The sequence below is a fragment of the Meriones unguiculatus genome, chromosome 16 (genome assembly GCF_030254825.1).
Source record: "Meriones unguiculatus strain TT.TT164.6M chromosome 16, Bangor_MerUng_6.1, whole genome shotgun sequence".
NCBI classification, from domain to species: domain Eukaryota; kingdom Metazoa; phylum Chordata; class Mammalia; order Rodentia; family Muridae; genus Meriones; species Meriones unguiculatus.
Window position 1 is genome coordinate 62,182,492 of NC_083363.1, and position 15,228 is coordinate 62,197,719.

Below are 15,228 nucleotides of genomic sequence, written 5' to 3' on the forward strand. Positions count from 1 at the left end.
ATGGGAGATGGAGTTTCCATGGCAGCATGCTAAAATCTGCTCAAACATTTTTCCACTTATTTCACATTTTGCTCTGAGTATTTTGATAAATTGTTTTCCTTTGAATTGCCAGCAATTCTCACGTTTTTATCTTCCCTTTTTAATAGCCCATGATTCACATATTTCAAAGCAGATTCCAAACTGCCTTAAAGAGGCTCATGTCAACAGACCAGTCAGAACTATGTTTGGGGGGTTTAGCACACAGCGCCTATGCCCACCTGCAAATACCCATCTGAGCAAAGCACCCTCCTTTCTACCTGTTTGCTTAGCAGTGTTTATGCAGTTAAATCGATATTTAGTTTTGCTTTTACACCATTATTTTATACCAATGGGAAGGAAAGATAAGAGGGAAAATGAAGCTTATTTTCTTCGCAATGAGTAAACCACATAAAATTTGCCATCTTGATTCTGATGAAATGATCTGATGACAGGCTCAGTAGTGGTATCTTTTCTGTCTTTCTCAGCACTGGGGTTCGTACCTCCCTTCCTTTTCTCAGGCAGGGGCTGGGAGTGGAGTCCTCTGATGTGACCAGTGTTCTCCCGATCGGCTTTACCGACTGGGGAGGGCTCATTGCCATCCAGGAGAAGGGAGAATCCCACACCTCACACCCCTCCTGTCTGATGCCCATCCACTGCCAGGGCGGGAAATTTCAGCACTCTGTGAGGGTGGAGTCTAGATTGCCTCCCAGACCTTGCTGGGTAAGACCACAGTTTCCTCTGTGGTGTTTGCCTGGAGGAGAGCAGCCATTCTTTAAAATCTCTCTTTCCTGCTAAGTGGATTCTTTCTAATCTAAGCCTCTTGTCCAGACAAAGATCTTTGTTTGCCCTTTTGTTTCTAGTCACTAGAGTTTCCAAGCTGCTGACTTCTTTAGTTCAAGTGTAAAGATATTAGAAGGAAAAATACCAAACACACACGCACACACACGCACACATGCACACACGAGAGCACACACATGCACGCATACACACACACACACATGCGCACACACACAGGCACACACACACACACGCACACATGCACACAGGCACACATGCACACACACACACTCGGCTGGAGAGAAGACTTAGTGGTCATGAGCACTGGTTGCTCTACAGAGAACCCAGGTTCAATTCCCAGCTCCAACATGGGAGCCTGAAACCCTTGGCAAGCCCGAGTTCTGGGCATCCACAAAGCCTCCAGTCCCCAGGGCACTGTGCATGTGTGGAGCCCAGATGTGCATGAGGGCAAAACATCCAGGCAAATAAAATAATTAAAAAAAAAAAAACCACAAAGCTTCCAAAGCAAAACTTGCTGCTCTGTTGTCCTTCAGACCTGGGAGCTGAGGCTCTTCTCATCCTCGGTCATCCTTCCTGGTTGCTTCATGTTTAACGTCTGAGATTTTAGCTCTGACAAATGAGAACAAGGGACATGAATTCCATCTGATCAGGGATAGGACTCTGTTCATCTTTGCTTGATATTAATTTTCTCACCATTTATTTTCTTCAGACTTTCAATGAGATGAATTGGAACATTACTGTCTTTTAAAAATGTTATTTTATAATATTGTTTTGTTTGCATTTATTTTGGTTTTATTAGTCCCATGAGGCTGTTTTCATGCAACATAGTGTGCCTGGGGCATGTTCCCAAGTACTTCACTCTCCCCTCCCACCCGCTTGCTCATCAGTCCCCTCTGCTGCCTCGACTGGGTTGTCCAACCTTTCCGCTGCTTTGGGCTGTGTTGTCATCACAAATGTTTTATAAACACACAGCAGGTTTATAAAAAAAATAAAACTGAGCTTTTTAAATAAGTTTATAATTTTGTGTTGGAGTGAGTTCACAGCTACCCTGGGCCACATGTGTGCTGAGGGGTGTATGTCAGACACTTTTGACACAATATCATCTCTAATTATATATATATATTTGCCTTCATGTATCTATAAAGACCAGAACTCACAAATGAGGGAAAACCTGACACTGCCTTTTAATTCACTTACTATTATCTCCAATTGCATTCATTTTCTTACAAACAATATAATTTTGCTCTTATTTATGGGTGGAAAAGTCCTAATGTCTGCTTTATCTGCACAGGAGACATGTAAAGAGTCCATGGTGGGTATGTCCCATAGGTTAGTGTGAATCCTGTTACATTCAGCACCCATGTGTAAGCGTCAGTGATGTGTGGGCTTGAAGTCCTTCAGGCATGTGCACAGAAGTGTCACAGCTGGGTCACGTGGTGGGTGTATTTTTAGTGTTTTGAGGAATCCCCTTGCTGACTTTCTTAGTAGTTGGCCTAGTTTGCATTCACTCAGCAGTATATTGGGGTTTCCTTCAGACCTGGTCCTTGTGAGACCAATATTTGTGTATTTGATTTCATGATGACTGCTATTCTGGCTGTGGTGAGACAGAATCCCCGTGCAGTTTTTATTTGTGAAACTTTGATTGTTTGAGGCCAGCCTGTCCCTTTCGTTAGCCGGTTTATTGGTAGTGTAGTTTGCTTTTTGCTGTTTGGGGTTTTGAGTTCCTTGTACAGCTGGCTCTGCATCCTCTCTCTGCTGGGGCTATCTCTTCCCTGGGTTGCTTCCTTGTGTGAATTCCATCTGTCGACTGTTGGCTATTTCTTGAGCAACTGAAGTCCCATGCAGAAAGTGTTCCATTCCTGTGTATTGAAGTGTCCTCCCCTCCCAGTTCCCCTTCCTCCATTCCCCTCCTCCACTTCCCCCACTGCTGTCTTTAGCACTTTCAGAGTATTGGATGCTACATTAAGGTCTTTGATCCATTTTCTGTTCACGTTCATGAAGGGTGAGAGATCAGGACTTTTATTGTTTGGTGCAGGAATGTTCCGTTTGGCCAGCATCATTTGCAAGGAGGCTTTTTTCCACTTCATTGTATAATTTCAGCATCCTTGTCGCCCGGTCTTCTGTCTTGTTGAACTGCATGTGCCTTTGGTGCTGCTGCAAAGACAGCACATCTCCTACCTTAATGTTCTTACTGTCTTCACCGGTGACAGCTTCCACCTGAGAGTTTTGTTGTTTGTTATTTTAAGATCAATCTAACATGGGCTAGGCAGCCTTGCGCTTTGTACACAGCTGAGCTTGCTCCTGAGTCTCCTCTCCTCCTCCCAACTGCTGTGATTAAGGTGTTCATTGCTTCCCTCCACCTACAGTCTTTAGCTTCTTACAGTTGAACTCTGAAAGGAACTCCTGCGTGTATTCCAACTCCTGCGTGTATTCCAACTCCTGCGTGTATTCCAACTCCTGTGTGTATTCTTGTTATGTCTTGTTATCTACACGGTTCCGTAACAGCAATCAGACTACACCGTCTGTCCTCCCTGGTATCTGGCCTCCTTCTTTATGAGACATTCTTATGCCTTTGTGTACCATTACTGGGATTTACAGTCTCATTCTTGTGATTCATTCGAGGTGCAATAAAATCAGATGGTGGTGTGTATGGCCATGACTCAGAGCAAGCGTTACATCAAATCTTTAGGAAGTCATGGCTCTTCCACAGTGTTCTACAGGTATGGCCTGCCTGCCATTTCTTCGAGGTAAATCATTAGGCAGAGCAACGTTGTTCCATAACATTCGGATTGGTATTTTCTGTCTCTCTTCCTGTGGTTCTCCACATCAGTAGTAACCCCCTCAATATCCAGTAGATTGAACTAAAATGTGGGGACATCTTTGACCACCACCATCTCAGGACTCTCCAGACCAGTGTCCTATTATGTTGGAACAACAATATTCAGACTCACCCATCTGACCCACTGTGGTACTCACCGCCCTCTTGATGAGGGCCACCTCCCAATCGCTCAAAGACACACTGATAGCAGCCAAAATAGAGCAGCACAATCATGAATCCAGCCGCACACACCTTCTAAGGCTCCTCATCGCTCTCAGAGCAGAACTGCAGTCTTTTCTCTGGCCAAAGAATTGGCATGTTCTGGCATTTTCTTGTTCTCCTCTTTCTTCCGTGCTTTTCTCTGCTGAGTTCCTGCCAGCTGGCCTGGTTGACCAGGAGGCCCCCAGCCCCAAGGTCTCCATCCTTGTTCTTTTCATTCATGTTTTGAAAAGTACTTGTACCATGTTTTGACTCCTTCATGTCACTGGGAATTTTGTCTTTTCCTGACCACACAGATATGAAATATCCATCAGAAGGACTCCCTCATCTTTCTCTTCTTTCCTCTATGAGCTCATTATCACCTGCTTTTGTAGATTCATTTAACTTGTGTTTCTTACCATTGGATGGCCACGATTCCCTTCATGGCACCTATAATTCTCCTCATGTCACCTAGTGTGTGAAAGGGTCTCAAGAAATGTAGTGCAAATGAAAAATAATAATTTAATGGGGTAATGATTTCTGCTTCCTTCAGTTTTTTCCCCATCACACGGAATGCCATAACAAATATCCTCAGAGCAATATTCTGTGACTTTTCAATCATATAAGCACATTCTCTGAAGAGACAGAGATCTTTATTATTAGAAAGCTCCTTTTTATTACTCAGTGGTCATTCTGTCATGAAGTCCTCCTTGTGCTGAGACCTTCTTCCATGGGACTGTGCCTGAGTCTGCAGAGAGCCTGGGCTATGCTTTAACAGTTTGATCTTATGTTTATAGACAACTTTTCTCTTTATACTGATGGGTAATCATATCCATTTGTGTTACCACCTGGGTCTCACTTCTAAATTCCAACCTCTGGTTTCTTAGAAGGGACCTCCCTCTGTTTCTCTATGGATGAGGACAAGGTGATGCCAAGAGTTTTCCACTAGTTTTCACTTGCAGAGATGGTAGAGAGATGGATCAAGAGTTGTTTCCTCTCTTTGGTGTGGTGTGGGTCCTTGCTGCTTGATTGCAGCCCCCCTCCCCTCCCAACTGGCCACAGCACACACTCTTCTGGACCAGGACTTTCCTAGAGACTTCCTAGGACTGAAAAACAATCCTCATCGATCAATCTTAATGGCACCTTCACTCATGATGCTTTCTTGAGTGTCCTCATTTGACCTCCTTCCTACTTCTACTTTACTAGTTTTATCTCCTACATGATGGCATCGATCATTGTCTTTCTTCTATCAAAAACCATTATGACCACATCTTATCTTCTGGACTAGAGATATGTGCACTGAATACACGGTACATTTGTGAGCCAACTCATCCAACCCTCAGCTACAGAAAATGATCAATAAAATCTACAATTAAGGGTCTAACTCTTGTCTTTGTGCCTTTCTAAAGTCCAACCTGGCTGAACAATCCATTAGCTTTCCTTTCCTATAAATGGTCAAGTCACCTGGAAAAAATAAATAGCATATAAGTTCTACTCTAGATAATTTCAACAATGTTTGATGCTTCACTTATATTCTCAAAGTTTGCAGTATTTTTATTATGACGAGTGTTTCGAAGCCCAGTGGGAGGAGCCTTCAATTAAAAGAAAGCTTGTGCACATAGAGCTGTACTGTTTTTGATGGAGTGATTGTTAATTCATCTTTCAGCCTTAGCCTATGACTAAATGTTATAACAAGTCTACATTCCTAATAGTAATTTTTAATATGTCAGTTGATTATTCTTTATTTATTGAATTTAATGTATTTCATATATTATGTGTTTAATGTCTTAACTATTTAAATTAGTAGTTTGTTTAATATAGTTTACTTTCAGAAATACATTCTACTCTGTTTTTTACTTTAATTATATTATGAGAATTTGTTGATTATGTATGACTGAATATCTGGTTAAAAAATCATGCTCCTATCTTCTGTGTATTATGTCTGGCTAATTGCTCACTGCAGTTGTTTCTAGAGGTATGTATTTAGTTGCTATGTAAGTGGGGATACTTTACAAATAAGCATGTTTTATGTTGAGATGGTCTTGCTTATTCCTTTCAGTACCTGAACACCAGCGTCCACAGCATGTATTCCATGTTCTTCTCCTTCCCTCCAGTCAGAAAGGGCTAGCTTACTGTGACCATTCCTCAGTCTGAGGATCACCAGCCCCAGGACCCAGCGCTGGGGCAGGTGGCCATGATCACTGCACAGTGCCTCCCTGGTGTCCACATGTGACTATCCTGTACTTAAGCCAAGCTTGGCAAATATTTCTTGATCCAATAGATGCTATCCCCTTTAAAATGTAGATCAAAAATAAAATGAACATAGAATGTTTGTATCTGTCTTTAGTTCACCTAATGCATGTCCTCTGAGAGTTTCAATTCCCTCTTCTGCTAACCTCTTGACTCCCTGAGCTGATCACAGCCTCTGTGTGTGTGTATGTGTGTGTGTGTGTGTGTGTGAGAGAGAGAGAGAGAGAGAGAGAGAGAGAGAGAGAGAGAGAGAGAGAGAGGGAGAGAGAGTCCACTCTCCCCACCTTGAGATGGTTAAAACTGTGTGGTTTGCCTGGCTGATTTTTATTTTGTTGTGGTTTTAGGTTTATTCTCTATGCTTTTCTCTGATTCTGACTTTTATATTGTTGCTTTTTAGCAGATCGTGTTATCTGGAAGCTTCCTGTAGTTTTTTCAGTCATTGGCCACTTCCCAGAATTTGATAAGCAGGTTATTGTAGCTACAGTGAGAAAAGAAAGTAAATTAATCTCAGTGATTTTATTTTCATGCAGACATTTAGTTTTTAAGCTCAGTTTATTTCTAGACTTGTATGTGGAGAGAAATTGAATTTATGTCACTCTCGGGGAGGAGTTTTTTTTACACTGTATTTTTATGTGAGTCTTCTATTCTCCCACTGAGATTTGTCACAATAAAAATAAAACAATAAAAATTTAAAGCGCTATCATTGCAGAATTTTATATGCTGTAATAAAAGCTGAATAAAAAGAAGTACAATGCCCCTGGAACAATGAACAGGAGTTACCAGGAACTACAAATAGCCTGCTTGGGTACGTAGGCACCCAGCAGCCTGGGCTCCAAAGGTGACCCGTGGTTTGGCTTTGTATGGTCTGTGGGCTGGGGATCATTTCTAACTGATTAAAGCCAAATCTAAATAAAAACATGGCAGCATGAAGCACTGTACAGGACTCTAGTTCCAATGTTCACGAAGAAAGTTTCATTGAAACAAGTCCAGAGGAGAGCACTTTGCTGTCACCAACAACTCGTTGCTTCATTTGCACAGTAAAGACCAACTAAAATACGGTCTGAAAGTGCAAACTGCGCACAGTATGGCTCCGCCCTGAACATCTCAGCTGCTCTCTGCCCTGCACAGTCTCTGCAGCTGCTCCTGTCCGCCCCATAAAAATCACCAGACCTTTCCTTTGGGTTTTCTCTGCAATGACTGGTACCTTTCCTAGTCATACTAGGTGGACTGAACACGCAGGCACAGTCACTTCTGCCTGCTGCCGGGTTAGCTTCACCTTCACAAAACACCCGTAGAGTGAAACACATGTATACATGTTTGTGAATGGTGGGTTGGTTTTATATTTAAGAAGCCAGCTTAAAAAAAAAAAAAAAATACACAAAAAGCTATAAAGACCTATCCATGCTGCTGACCAGTTGGTTCCGGGTGCTCGCCAAAGCATAGACGTGGGAACACAAAGTCCCATCTACCTACCGGAGGGTCACGGAGCAAGCACTCTTCATGCCTCTGCTTCTGTTTCCTGAAGGACACCAAGCTGAGTTGCTGGTGACCGCTTGTCACTTAATCCTGTGGTAATCATGGAACAACTGGGCAGATTTAGTAGCCACTGTCCTATTTCAGGAAAGGGTCACTCAGATCCATTTTGACAGACTTAAGCATTTAGAAACAAATCAAAAATGTTTTTTTCAAAATATAAATTCTCAGTTGGCTCCCAAGTGTTTCTGTTGGATGCTGTTGGTTCCCGGTGTCACCTTTGCTCCTGTAAACCTTCTCCCTCCTCCTTGGCCCTTTGTCCTGCTGGTCTGATTGCTCCCTTCGTTTACTGTGCTTGGTTCTGTTTGCTTCTCCATCGCTGTCTTCTGTCGGCTAAGGTCTTGGTCAGACCCTGGCACATCACATGACCATGGCAAGCATTACCATCTGGGTACATGGATACCATCTTTGTCCCCTCCTCAGCCCATATGTCATTTCCCACCCTCACTCAGAGGCCTTAGAAGGTGCTTTCCACATGGAGAGGACCGCACTTCTGTGTGTGAGAGAGACCCAGCTCCAGAGGCTGCGTTAGAGAAGAGACAGGGAGCATCAAGAACAGGAGTGGGCGCCTCTGAAAACAGGCCTCCTCCGGTTCCGCTCTGCTGCCAGGGTTTGTTGTGTTTGTCCGCATATCATTACAAGTGTTTTCTCTGGCTTTTTCCGATGAAGTGGAGGAGGCGGCTCAACTCCAGGGCCCTGGAGACTGTCAGTGCCCTGCCATGCAGTCAGTAATCCGACTGCCCCTGAGGATGTTTCCCCGGGAGGTGGAGATTTCAGATGAGTAGGTGGGGCCTGGCTGTCCCGGTCACCCAACCGTAGTCACAGGCAGAGTGGGACCGCTGCATTCAGGCTGGCACCGTAGTCCGGTATGGCAACTTTGGAGGCCTGTGACTCAGCTGGGGCTGAGTTCCAGGAGGAGGCTGGGTACTCCAGGAGGCTGTTGTTGGCGTGTTGTTTTCGTACAGGAAACACTGGCTGTGAGAGGAGGCAGCAAGCAAGAAGATAGGGTCTGGAGGACTTTTTATTCTGTTTGACATGCGGCCAGTGGGCCAGAGGCCAGGGGCAGAGGCCAGCTGCAGCCGCTGGCTACATTAATTCCACCTATTACTGCAGCCTGCCGAGTCGCCGTCACAGAGCCAGGATGGCTGATGCCTGCATACCCCGAGTGCAGGTGTTCACTTTATTGTGTGGAAATTACCGTTTTCTATTCTCCAAATGCTATTGCTTCAGCTCATGGGGTGTTCCATGCTGTGGCTTTCATCCTGTTTGTGCGAGAGTTTCGCTTACTAAAAGAACTGTGGCGATGAGTCTCCGGGAGTGTGTTCTGTCACTCCCAAACCCCTTTCCTATAATTGACACCGTCCTGTCTTAGCTGTCCCTACTGCTAAAACAATGCCATAGACTGGGCACTTTAAAAGGGAAGACATTTATTTTCTCATGTCTTGAATGCTGGAGTCTAAGGCTAAGGGGTCAGACTTTGGCCTCTAATGTCACTGTCACATGCAGGAGGCAGAAGGGCAAGGGAGGGAGGACAGGATCTCCTGAACACTGAACACTGCCAGAGGCCTGTTCTTTAGCTCACAGAGTGAGCTTGGAGACCTGCAAGTCTCGTGTTTCCAAAAGGCTTCCTATATGTCCTTTCCACAAACGCTGCGGACAGTGAAGGGTGAACAAAGGGGAACCTGTGTACATGGGTAAACTTGAACAAGGGAGAGGGCAACTGTGTGGGTGGTCATCCAAACCAAAGAATGAGGAGGAGGAAGAGGAGGAGGGAGAGGAGGGGAGGAGAAGGAGAAGGAACAGGAGAAGAAGAGGAGAAAGAAAATGAAAAGAAGAGGAGGAAGAGGAGGAGACAAAGAGAAGAGGAGAAGAAGAGGAGGAAGAGGAGGAAAAAGAGGAAGAGGAGGAGAAGGAGAAAAGGAAGAAGCAGGGGAAGAAGTAGCAGCAGAAGAGGATAAAGAATAAGGAAAAGTAGAAGGAGGAGGAGGAGAAGAAGATGATAAAGAATAAGGAGAAGTAGAAGGAGGAGAAGAATAAGAGGAGGAGGAGGAGGAAGCAGCAGCAGCTCTGGCTATTTGGTGTTGATGGATTAGAGTGGCCCTGTCCTCAGCTCTCAGGCAGGTCATGCATGGGTCATGAGCTGTGAGGAGCTCTTCCTGGAACAAGTCCACAGAGAGAGTAGATCTCAGAACCTGTGGGTCTCACAGGGCAGGAAAGTCTATTCAGCAGCGGAAACAGATTCCTGTCTGGAACACTGAGGGAGGAAGGGGTCTGCCATCCTTCAGCCACAGGTTGAGTTTTGAGGGTGGGCCTCTCGGGGTCTTAAAGTCCGGAGCTGTCTTTCTGTTTTGACAAGTCTGTCTATCAAGGGCGCCATGTTGTACAGCTGCAGGTAGCAGCACTGAGCACAGCATGCTACATGGATGCAGGCAGGTAGCCGTGATGTGGAGAGAAATGAAGTGTAGACATAAGAGCAATGAGGAAAGCACTGTTAACCCTGAGGGAAGTGCCAAAGGGCAGCGTCTCCGTCACCCTGTCTGTCACTGCAGACAGAGAAGCGCAAACATCTGTCGTGGCCGCCACAGCACGTTTGCGCCTGGGAATCCATGTTCTCTTGCTGTGGTGACTCTCTGGTCATCTTTGCACCAGTACTGTCACAATCTCCTGAAGTTTCACACTCTTCTGAAGCTCCAGAAGAACATCATTGCTGAGTCTGTCCAGGGCATCCGGTTCCCAGTTAATTGTCACTGTCTCAACCATCTCTCAAACACCTCTCCTCTTCATTCTGTCATATTGAATTTGGGAGGGTTTGGGCCCACTCAAGCTACAGCCTTTTCATATTCTCCTACGGTTCTAAATATCTGAAGTGTCTCAGGGTGACATACTGTTAGCTCGCAATCCCAGGCTCTCCCCAAGCCCTTCAGTTGCCGTCCGTGGACTAAGTCAGCTCTGTGCTGACCTCACGTGCCCATCCAGTCAGCCCTCGCTCCTACCTTCTCCTGCCACAGCCTTGGCTCAGGTGCACTCCGTGTTAAATGGACCCTGGGATCCTGCGTGGAACTGTTGATAGCGATTTCCTCCCTCCCTTCCTTTCCTGCTCCTAAGCCTGTCTAGCCTAGGCTGTGAGGTCTGCCCAGTCCTGGCTCCTCTGGGTGTTTCCCTTAGCAGACGGCTTCCTCCTCTGTATTCCCCGGCTCTTGGTTGGGTCTTGCGCCTCCCTTGTATCGGACTGGAGTAACTCACAGACACGCCTGCGTGTCGGCTTGTTCGGGAACTCTTCCAGAGGCGGCAGTTGTTCACGGAATGCGCGCGTCCTCCGTAAACCAGCTACTTGACGCACTCGATCAACTGAGCTGGTTTTCTCCTACGGAACCCACATCTCAAAAACAAGCATATTTGGCATCAAATGAAGGGATCTGAGACTAGAGATAAAGCAAATACTAATCTCTATCTGCAGCGCAGTGGTGATCAACGAGACAGTGCGTGGCCAGACCACTGTGGGGAGACCCTGGAGCAATCCATACATTGGCTATCACTTCAGTTTCCAAAAGCATAAAAATAACTGCCCTGTCCTCCTACTGGGGTTTTGGTGGTAGGAAGTGAAAAGTTACACCTGAAGATGTTCTGAGCAAAATTAAATTGTTTTCAGCATAAAATCGCTTTGCTTTGGACTAGGAAGAGAGAACCATTAAGAAAGTGCTTGCCAGCCAGTCCTGATGAGCCCTAATAGGCTAGGGTCAGATGGAAGGGGAGGAGTCCTCCCCTATCAGTGGATTGGAGAAGGGGCATTGGAGGAGAAGAGGGAGGAGACTACAGCTGGGATACAAATGAATAAATTGTAATAAATTTTTAAAAAAGAAAATAAAAAAACAAAGTGCTTGCCGTCCCAACATGTGAACTGATACTCTGAACCCAGAGTAGAAAGCTGAGTGTGTTGGCTCGTGCTTGTAATCAGTTGGGGAAGCTGATGGAACTCTGGGATGATGGTTCAGTTAACCAGTCCTTGCTAGTTACAAACAAACAAACAACAATCATCCTAAAGTAACAACCAAAAGAAATAAACAAAATATTTATTGTTTATTTTGTGGCCAGCTCATCCCTAGGAACGCCACCAGAGGTGTTCGCTGACCTGCACAGGAGCCTCCCAGGAAAGGCAAGAAAAAAGCTCCTTCCTTCTCCTGGTGTGCCTCTACCACAGAGAACACCTGAGCCCAAGGCTGTGCAGAGAAAAGGGAGGGGGGTGCTGATTGCACAAACAGAAGCAAAAATGTGTACTGGCATTCCACAAACAAATGCACCGGCACACACAGGAACATGGATATCTCTCTCTCTCTCTCTCTCTCTCTCTCTCTCTCTCTCTCTCTCACACACACACACACACACACACTGCCTTGTTTTATTCTATCTCCGAAGTCCTAGTATTTAAGAAAAGCTTAATAAGGGTAAAGAACCCGCTACGTTACGCCATATAAACACTGGATATCTATAGCGTTTTGATTTCTAGCTTAAAAGTCGGTTTGTGCCTCAATAGTATTTCCGGCCCTTACATACATTAGCAAGATAACTTGTTTAAAGTGCGCTGTTTTGCCCGCCAAGTATGGCGATCCTGTGAAATCTGAAGTTCTGCCCACTGTCTCCGTGGAACTACCATCCTTCTCGGCGCCTGCATGACCCAGTGTCTGTGCTTCTTGCCGGCAGGGTTCCACCTGTACCACAAGCTGCCCACGATCGTGCCTGAGAGCTGCCTGCTCATCATGGTGGGGCTCCTGCTGGGGGGGATCATCTTCGGGGTGGATGAGAAGTCCCCCCCGGCCATGAAGACGGACGTGTTCTTCCTCTACCTCCTGCCGCCCATCGTGCTGGACGCCGGCTACTTCATGCCCACGCGGCCGTTCTTTGAGAACTTCGGCACCATCTTCTGGTACGCCGTGGTGGGCACCCTGTGGAACTCCATCGGCATCGGCGTGTCTCTGTTTGGCATCTGCCAGATTGAGGCTTTCGGCCTAGGCGACATCACGCTGCTGCAGAGCCTGCTGTTCGGCAGCCTGATCTCGGCCGTGGACCCCGTGGCCGTGCTCGCCGTCTTTGAGAACATTCATGTCAACGAGCAGCTCTACATCCTGGTCTTCGGCGAGTCTCTGCTCAACGACGCAGTCACGGTGGTGAGTACGCTGGGCGTGTGGGAGCCTCCTGCCACGCACGTATCAGAAGGCTCACCAAGGCTGGAGGGTGAATGTCAAGTGCTGTGATGCCAAGGGCAGGGAGGCATTCCCCCCCCCCCCGCAGCAGTGGGGCGGTAGACGCCGTGGCGGACATCAGCCGGCTTCCCTCTAAGTCAAATTGTTTCTGCTACGGTCTGTCCCCCCAGACAGTGTCAGGCACACAGGCTGACGGCTCAGGCCCCCTGACTGTCTCCTACTTAGTGTCACACGGTGATAGCAAAGCTCAGTGGCTTGTGATTTTCACTAATGGGCCATACTGCAGACTTCCCACACCTTCCCCTGGCTGGAGTAGCACACAAAGCTCAGATACGTTTGTTTAGTATCTCAGTACTGCAAAGGACACAGACGAAGGGCTGTGTCAGGCAAGGCATGGGGAAAGGGCATAGCTTCCGTATCCCCTCCAACACATCGCACCCCACACAGCCAGCTGTCCAGATGCCCCTTGAACCCGTCTGTCCCTTTGGGTTCTTTTTGCACAGACATGGTTGATTACATCATTGGACAGAGGTTATAAATTTAACCTTCCACCCTCACCCTTCCCTGAGGATTAAAGTCTCAACTGTTTTGAACCCTGCTTTGGTCTTTTCAGGGGCCGGATCCCATCTTGCTGAATCTGCCAGCCACCAGCCAGTCACCAGCACACAAGGACTCTTGGCACTGAAAAAGTCTAAGGATTTGAGCAGCTAGATGTCTGGGAAGGGTGGGAAGATAGGGAGCATGTTTCATGATGTCAGAGCCCTTACCTTGGATTAATGATCGTACGTTGTGATCTTCGAACTCTTAATGCACACTTCAATCAACTCCCTATATTTTATTTATTAGAGCATAATTGGATCCTTGTTTTCATTTTGCACTGGCTCCCACAGAGAGTGTGTGGCTGCCACTGTCACAAAATACAAAGCACAAACGTAAGGTTAAGAAACACAGAAATGATCGTGGCCATTGTGTCTCTGCTGGCTTCCCACTCTGATTTGTTTAAATTAATGGTGTGATAATAACTTCAGAGATCTAGATCCCTGTGGAAAGCGATGCTATATTTACATATATGTATGTGTGCAGAGAAGTGATGTTTTAATGTTTACTAGGGAACATTCGCCCTGGGAACAGTTTGTCTGCTGATGGTGGTGGTAGAGAAATCTTTTCTCGTGTGCTCACTTTCTGCCACTACTGCCACTAAAGCAGCTCACCACTGGCCCTCATCATGTCCCCACAGGCAGAGCACACCCCTGGCCATATTGCTATAGGCAGATTATTTTATATATAAAGCACTAACTATTTTAGGTCTCTCTTATTTGCTTCATATGGAGGCAAAAGCTGTTGTGACCTTTGCTTTAGCAGATTTTACTTCTGAACTCGGGCCGTGGGTGGGTGGTGGGTGAGGAAGGAGGAGGACCTGCCCGTGATGCCAGAACCCTCAGTGAGCTCTCCCTGCAGTGGTTACAGCCCAGCGGTCCTGACACTGTAACCAGCTGCGCTGCGCTGGCGATGCCGTGAGGGTGACAGGAACGTAGTAGCTGCTGACTCCTAGTGAGCAGCTCTCTGCTCAGCTCTTCAGACAACCCACGAAGGAGGCATTGCCACTCGGTAGATGAAACTGAGGTGAAGAGACTGAAGTGTGTTCAGTTCACATAACTTTCAGGACTCGCCCACTAGCTCCTACCCTCCCAATGTCATCGATGACTCATTTGATAGTGGGCATGGATGGAGACAAGCATGATTCTCTGTTACATTTTATAGCAAAAGCAGATCCTTGGACTAAATAGAAAGTGTGTATTTTTAACCTGGAAAGTTAAAGCATATGGATTTCCATTAAATCCAGGTGGAAATTATTATGGAGAGAATAATTTTACAGTTAATAAGGCATACAATTTTAGAATAGCTTCTAAGTCTGGTATTTTTAAGACAGCAAGTTAACTTACTCAAATAACAAAACTCAATTCATACATCCTATTATTTATTAACAGTGATTGGTCATTAACTTTCAATATTAAATTTTAACTAGGAAACTGCCATCACAGTAAAGACATTTAATAACTCATTCTAATTTCCTCAGGCTTCTGGTTTTCCATCGGGACTTATATTTACATGTAAATGTTACCCTTGCTAGAGGAGATTGTGGATGTGGAGTTGGTGGAGTGAATCTGTTTAACGCAAAAGAAACCTTAGAAGGGAGTAAGAACACACCTTGCTGGATTCCTTCTAAGGAGCCCCAGAGAGTCAGGTTGGTTTCAGAATGACAAGCAGTTTACAGAGCCTTCCTGCCACCCAGCAATTTCTTCAGTCCAGTTTACTCAGAGTTTTTCCAGTTTCAGCAAAGGATCCGGCTAACCCACTATTGCACGTGTGGAACACAGCGGGAGATTCAAGGTGTACCTTCGGCACTTGGCCTCA

The 15,228-nt window shown here is 46.0% G+C and overlaps 1 protein-coding gene across 1 annotated transcript in view; it reads left to right on the top strand.

Annotated features, from left to right (window-relative positions):
* Slc9a2 (solute carrier family 9 member A2) overlaps positions 1-15,228 on the top strand; it is a 78,024-nt gene that overhangs the window by 19,956 nt on the left and 42,840 nt on the right. The window contains exon 2 of the mRNA XM_021634829.2: positions 12,314-12,777. Coding sequence (XP_021490504.1) covers positions 12,314-12,777 — 464 coding nt within the window. The remainder of the gene's footprint in view (positions 1-12,313; positions 12,778-15,228) is intronic.